This window comes from Hydra vulgaris, chromosome 02 (assembly GCF_038396675.1).
Source record: "Hydra vulgaris chromosome 02, alternate assembly HydraT2T_AEP".
NCBI lineage: Eukaryota > Metazoa > Cnidaria > Hydrozoa > Anthoathecata > Hydridae > Hydra > Hydra vulgaris.
Window position 1 is genome coordinate 1,818,744 of NC_088921.1, and position 7,438 is coordinate 1,826,181.

At 27.0% G+C, this 7,438-nt stretch overlaps 1 protein-coding gene across 1 annotated transcript; it reads left to right on the forward strand.

Moving 5' to 3' along the window:
• The first annotated feature begins 375 nt into the window (after positions 1–375).
• On the forward strand, positions 376–3,761 carry LOC136075709 (uncharacterized). The gene is made up of 2 exons (XM_065789144.1): positions 376–610; positions 1,321–3,761. Exons 1-2 carry the CDS (start codon positions 376–378, stop codon positions 3,759–3,761), a joined length of 2,676 nt encoding a protein of 891 aa, XP_065645216.1.
• Positions 3,762–7,438: the final 3,677 nt, after the last annotated feature.

Genomic DNA, 7,438 nt, shown 5'->3' on the forward strand with positions numbered 1-7,438 from the left:
TTATTTACCAATAATATTCATGATGATTCATGATGTCAAGAGTTCTTTGAAAATAACTTGTTTAAAAACGTGATATTTTTAATACAAAATTCTTTGTAACATAATTGCGGATTGCGATGCATGTTTTTTTAATAACAACAACAAAAAACCATTTGCATATAGATATAAAGATATTGAATTTATAAAAGTCTATAGAATATAACTATGGTTTGGAAGTCTATTGTTGTATGTTATTGTTCGCGCTTATTCGAGTCACGTGATCAAAGAGTTTGCAAAACAAATTTCAAACAAACAAACAAAGTTCAAACAATCAACAAAGTTCAAACAAACCAAACAAACAAAGTTCACAGTTTTTTTCAAAGCTTTAAACAAGATATGCCTGGAAGGAATTGTGCTTTTCCAACTTGTACAGTTTCCTATACAAATAAGCACAGCTTTATGAGCAGCTTCCGAATTCCAACAAGAAAATGTGATTCAGACTGGAAAAATGATATTGTTAAAGTTTTAAATAAATATCGTAAAGTTGATAAGTCATTACAGGAGAGGATTGATGCAGGTCGTGTTTATATATGTGAACGTCATTTTAAACCTGAAGATTTTGAGTTGACAAGTAAGTTTATGTATATACATATATACATTCATATATGTGTATGTATGTATATATGTATATAAATTAGTTAAGTATGCACCTTTTGATTCTTAATTACCCTCTGCAAAATGCCTGAGGCTTGTAACATATTTGCAAGGTAAGCAGCAAAAATTTTCTAGTTACTGTATGAATCATTAGTTGAGCTATGTGAGAATAACACAACCCAAAGGTTCCTTAGGCAGTATATATATATATATATATATATATATATATATATATATATATATATATATATATATATATATATATATATAAATATATATATATATATATATATATATATATATATATGTATATATATATATATATATATATATATATATATATATATATTTATAACAACAATTATAAATGTATTCTATAAAATAGAGTGCTCAATGTTCTTAAAAGAACAGAGCAATAAAAAATTATTTTAAATCACTTATCAATTTCAATTTTTTACACAATGTTTCTTCAATAAATTTCTGAATAGATTTCTGGAGAGTCTTTAATGACGAAACATTGTGTAAAAAATTGAAATTGATAAGTGATTTATAATAATTTATATATATATATATATATATATATATATATATATATATATATATATATATATATATATTTAATTATTATATATTGTTTATATGTATGCAGTTATTAAAGCAAAAATATATTGATTGATACACTTATAGAATCTGGTCGCAAAACATTGAAACTTGGTTCAGTTCCAACATTGAATTTACCTGTGAAATCACACGAAACATTCACAGCTGAGCGAAGAAAACTTGAAAAAGTTTGTATCAATAAACCAAAAACCCCAAAAGCTGTTTGTTACAAGCACTGGAAAGACTTTGTGTCTCGAACAACAAAATTAAAGAATGTATATAACTGGCAGGTTACAATTAATGATAACAAGCAAATTGCTCAGTTTAAAAATTTTGAGACACCATTTTCTTTACCAAAGTGCGAAGTGATAGTAAATGATTCTTTGGAGTTTACATGTTTGGTGTTTGGTTGGAAACTTCCCGATGATCATATAATTTACAAAGATTTTAAAAGAAGTATGACAAATGTATTCATACACAACTTACTGCAAAAAATATCACTGTTCAATGTTTGCAAAGGAATTGAACAAGAAATAATAAATTCCAGTGTATTAAATCACGTTATACCTTTTGATTACGACCTTGATACATTATCTCCCATGCAATATAAAGAGTTAAAACGACATAAAGATTGTAGGGTTTTACATGAAGAAAGTGAATGTGATGTTTGTAAAAAGGTTGAAGTAGTATTGAAAAAACAATTTAAATCTAAAATAAAGATTAATAACACTGCAGCAAAGTTAAAAGCTCCTCTAACAAAAACATCAAAGAACAGAATTGTTCTTGCATTACAACAAGAACGAGTTCAAACAAAAGAATTAAAAGAAAAAGTTGATCGGATGAGAAGAGAAATCAATGCAAAGGGTGTGGAACTTAACAAAGATTTTATTAATGATATAAATCACATTATGGAATCCAACAACCAGGTTATGACACCATTTATGAAATTATTCTGGGAAGAGCAAAAAAAAGCTTCTACTAATCAGAAGAGTTTAAAGTATCATCCTATGATTATTAGATTCTGCTTATCTCTTTCCATGAAATCAGCATCGGCATATGATGAACTTAGGAATTCCATGATACTCACTTTGCCAAGTCGCAGGACTCTTAGTGATTACAAAAATGCAATACACCCATCAGTGGGGTTTAATCCTAATGTAATTGAAGAACTAAAAATGATAACTAAAAACTTAAATGAGGTCCAAAGATTTATAGTACTCTCTTTTGATGAAATCAAAATTAGTGAAAATTTAGTGTACGACAAGCACTCAAATGAGCTTATCGGCTTTGTTGATCTTGGAGATCCACATTTAAATTATAGCACTTTCAAAGACATTGATGACCTTGCTTCCCATTGCTTAGTTTACTATGTTAGAGGTGTTGCTTCCGATTTAAAGTTTGCTTTGGCATATTTTGCTACTAAAGGTATTACTGCGAGCCAAATTATGTCTACTTTTTGGAAAGCAGTGTCTGTGTTAGAATTAGAGTGTGCTCTTAAAGTAATTGCTGCTGTGTCTGATGGTGCTTCTCCTAATCGATTGTTCTACAAAATGCACAAAGGCATGGATAATATAGAATCATTAGTTGTTTACCGTTCACAAAATATATTTGCAGATCGTTACATTTATTTTTTTTCTGATGCACCACATCTTATAAAAACATTTAGAAATTCGCTACATCATTCTGGAGATAGTGAAAATCATACACGTAATTTGTGGAATGAACAAAAAGTTATATGGAGCTATTTTGTGAAATTAGTGAATGATGATATTTTCATAGATTTAAAGTTGCTGCCTAAATTGACCTTAGAACATGTTCATTTAAATTCTTTTTCTGTCATGAATGTTCGCTTAGCAGCTCAAATTCTTAGCCAAAGTGTTTCAAATGTCTTACGCTTAAAATATCCACAAGAAACCCATGTAACAGCACAGATATGTGAATTAATGGATAAATTTTTTGATTGTACGATTACTCGTAATCAAACGGAAGGCATTCTGAAAAGAAAAGAGTTTTTGTTGCCCTACCGCAATGTTAACGATTTTCGCTTTGATTGGCTCAGGAACACCTTTTTAAAATACTTAGAAACTTGGCAAGAAAATATTAAAAATAGAACTGGGACTTTCCATCAGGGTGAACGTGAAAAAATGTTTATTTCATTACAAACATACGAAGGTCTCCATATAACTGTGAATTCATTAATTGAAGTTACCAAGTTTTTATTAACTAGTGGAATGCCTTTTGTTTTGACTGAACGTTTTGACTGTACCCAAGATGTCCTGGAGGAATACTTTGGGAGGCATCGCAGCCTTGGTCGCAGAAATGACAACCCTACCCTCACTCAGTTCGGATACCAATCAAATGCAATCAGAATGCAACGATCTGTAGCCCCTGTTACTGGAAATAGCATAGGAGCTCATAAACAAAAGCGTAAAGTATCGTGGAGAATTGCTTCTAAGGAACCATTAGGAAAAAAGTATAGGAGCAAGAAAAAAAAGCAAGAGAATCTGGGAACACATGAAAATAATTAGTCATATTTTAAAATATATAATTTTATTAATGCAACTAAACACATAGAAAGTGACATATACAATTGTGCTTGTTACTCTTTGGATTGCTTTTTAAGCTTTTTACGAAGTCCACCCTTACTATTTTTTTGTTTCAATTTTAGTTTATGTTTGGTGGTAATGTCTTTAGCCAAAGAAAATGCTCGCACTCGAAAGTAAAGTTTTATCATATTTTCTAAAAGGTTTTTACTAACATAATTATCAATATCAACTCCACATCCTGTCAAGATAGAGTTATAAAAGCTTACTACTTCTATATCTTTCAGTAGTTCCACTGTCATTCTGTTAATGTCGATTTCTTGCAAATGATTAATGTTTGTATCATTTCGAAATTGAATTTCAGCTTTCATAAATATTTGCTGGCATTCATTATTAACAGCTGTAAGTCCACCACGACTTTGTGCCTCGATCAATTCCTGATCTGAAGTTTTTTTGGTAATAGTGTTATTTAATATTTTTATTATACTTTGATTTTCATTGGATTTATAATTCGGGCTATTTTTCGATTTTTTTATGAACTTTCTGACAACATACCCAGCAAGGTATTGCAAGGCACCAATTTCATCATTTGTTATATTTTTTATTTTTTTTGCTTCATTGTTGGGCATTCTTTTGAAGTATACAAGAACCTTGTCAGCCAGTTGAGTTGCTAAAAGGGTACTATTGGGTTTTCCTAATTCAGGAAAGTAAACATCTGCATTGATAACTATTTTATTGTAAAAGCTGGAATAATAATTCTCTGCATTGTTTGATTTACTCAAAACGTCATAAATCTTTTTTACGTCTGTATAAAGTGCTTCCGTTAATATAAAGTGATAACACTTTATACATTCTCGTCGAGTTAAGTTGTAACAGTTATCCTCAGATAAACTTTTTTGTGACTCCAGAACTAAATCACTTAGTATTGTGCTACTCATAGTATTACTTGTGTCAAAGATTTCTTTTAGTAGTAAATGTTTACAGCTTCGGTGACGGGTAAGTCCCCCTTTTGATTTACAAATTTTCCCACAGTCGTCGCACTTAAAACTGCCTGGTGTTGACTCCTATAAGAAAAGAAATCTTTAGTCATGCATAAGTTACATAGCTTTTTTTTTAACTAAATATATTTCTTGCGTAAATTTTCTTACCTCACCGACATCTACAATATTTTCAATAAGAAATTCTTCATCTAAAAGACCTTCATCCTGAATATCTATCAATAAATCAGCAGACTCCTGTGTTAAAAACTCGTTACTTGACGCCATGATATAAATATTTTGCAAACTCTTTGGTCACGTGATTAAAAAACTAGTTATTTCAACATACGCAGCGTAACAATAAGAAATAACAATGGACTTCCAGACCATAGTTATATTCTATAGACTATGACAAAACGCGCTTGAATAAATTATCAAGTCTGTAAATTGCGGCACATGCTGACTTTTTGGCCTACAACCAAACGGAAAAGGCGAGCTTTAACTAAAATAAAAAAACTACTTTTTCTTGGTATGCATCGACTCTTTTGTTTTTAAAATATCTTTTTGAAAATATTTTAACTTTAAACCTAATCATACTATAAAAAATACAATAAATATAGTGTAATAAACAAATATGATAAATTGTATTTTATATTATAACAAATAAATAAATGAACAAAGATATATATATATATATATATACATATATATATATATATATATATATACATATATATATATATATATATACATATATATATATATATATATACATATATATATATATATATATATATATATATATATATATATATATATATATATATATATAAATATATATATATATATATATATATATATATATATATATATATATATATATATATATATATATATATATATATATGTATATATATATATATATATATATGTATATATATATATATATATATGTATATATATATATATATATATATATATCTTTGTTCATTTATTTATTTGTTATAATAATAATGTATAAAATTTCACTTAACTCAGAGAAAACAAACTATATATTGTTCCATAAAAAAACACAAGAAGAAAACCTTCCTCTTAAGTTGCCTGACCTTATCTTATATGATAACTTAATTAAATAACAAGTCAGTATTAGATTCTTAGGTGTTTTTGTTGATGAGAATTTATCCTGGCTTCCTCAAATAAGAAATATATTCATTCTAAAATCACTAATATAGTTGGTATGATGTATCGAGTTCGCTCATGTATCAATAAACAAAGTCGCATGCTAATATATTTTGGACTGATTCATTGCTTCATTAGCTATGCAAACATAACATGGGGGAGTACGCAACCATTAAAACTTAAAAAAATTTATAGTCTACAAAAACATGCTAGCAGAATCATTTACTCTAAAAAGAAGCGTGAATACGCCAAACCTAAATTGAAAGTGATTGATGTTTATGAAATAATTATCTATCAGTATTTAATTTTTATGTATCGATTCAGTAATAATCTCTCTCCTGCAAACTTTAATAACAACTTTGAAGTAAACATAAATGAAAACTATTATCTAAGAGCAAATATTAGTAACTCATATAAACTGCCTCAAAACTTTAATAAATATGCTGAATATAGCATTGCATATCGATGACCAAATATATGGTATAGTTATCAAAAAAGATTCAAATGTATAACAAAGTCATTAAGTTCATTTAAGTTTTTAATAAAAAAGGAAATTTTTAAAATTTGAGAATCTTTTGTGCTTAAAGGGATCACCAAGTTATTATAATTATTTTAGTATTTATTTTATTTGATCTTTTTTTGATTTACTGATTAGCGCAGCAGTTTTATGCCCATTAGGGTTATTATTTTAATATCTATATTCTATTAAAAATGTGTAAAGGAGCTCTATGAAAAGATTACGATGACGTACTGTTATTTTCATCTTCTTTGAGCCCCTGTCTGTTTAACTCTTTATTTTATAAAGATCATTGTAAAAAAGAACAGTTTTTATTATTTATTGTTTATGCAAAAACGGTGCTTGTTGACTAGATTTTACTGCCTTCTTTGTTTCTGCGGACATTGTTTTATTTTTTCTTGTGTATATATATATATATATATATATATATATATATATATATATATATATATATATATATATATATATATATATATATATATATTTATGTTGATTATTTATTGTCAAATAGCAAAAAAAAAAAAAAAAAAAAATAGTATGTATATATATATATATATATATATATATAATTCAATTCAAATTCAAATTAATTCAAATTAAATGTATTCTGAAATAGATTTTACATTTAATGGAATATTTACATATAGTACAAGTACTAATTTTAAGTAAACACCATAATAAGAAACTAAAACAACAAACTAAAAAAACAAAAAACACAAAAAAATACAAAAAAAACACACAAAAAACACACACACACAAAAAAAACAAGAAAAAAACGTAAAACAGTACAATACTTAAACGAAAAACTTTTCGAATAATAATTAAGTAAGAAGTTTGATAATTTAGGACATAATTTAAATTTCTTTTATACATCTATCTAGAATAAAAGACTTTTATATACCTAATTAAAATATAGCAGTAAAAGAGAAGTATGGTATAATAATATACAGTAACAACATTGTAAATAATGTAGTAATGTAAGTATCGGT

What these genes read in the sequence shown, in the direction of transcription:
- LOC136075709 (XM_065789144.1), top strand. Translation starts at nt 376, where the DNA reads ATGCCTGGAAGGAATTGTGCTTTTCCAACTTGTACAGTTTCCTATACA. An exon ending in TGAAGATTTTGAGTTGACAA is followed by an intron (nt 611 to 1,320) that starts GTAAGTTTATGT and finishes ATACACTTATAG; the next exon opens with AATCTGGTCGCAAAACATTG.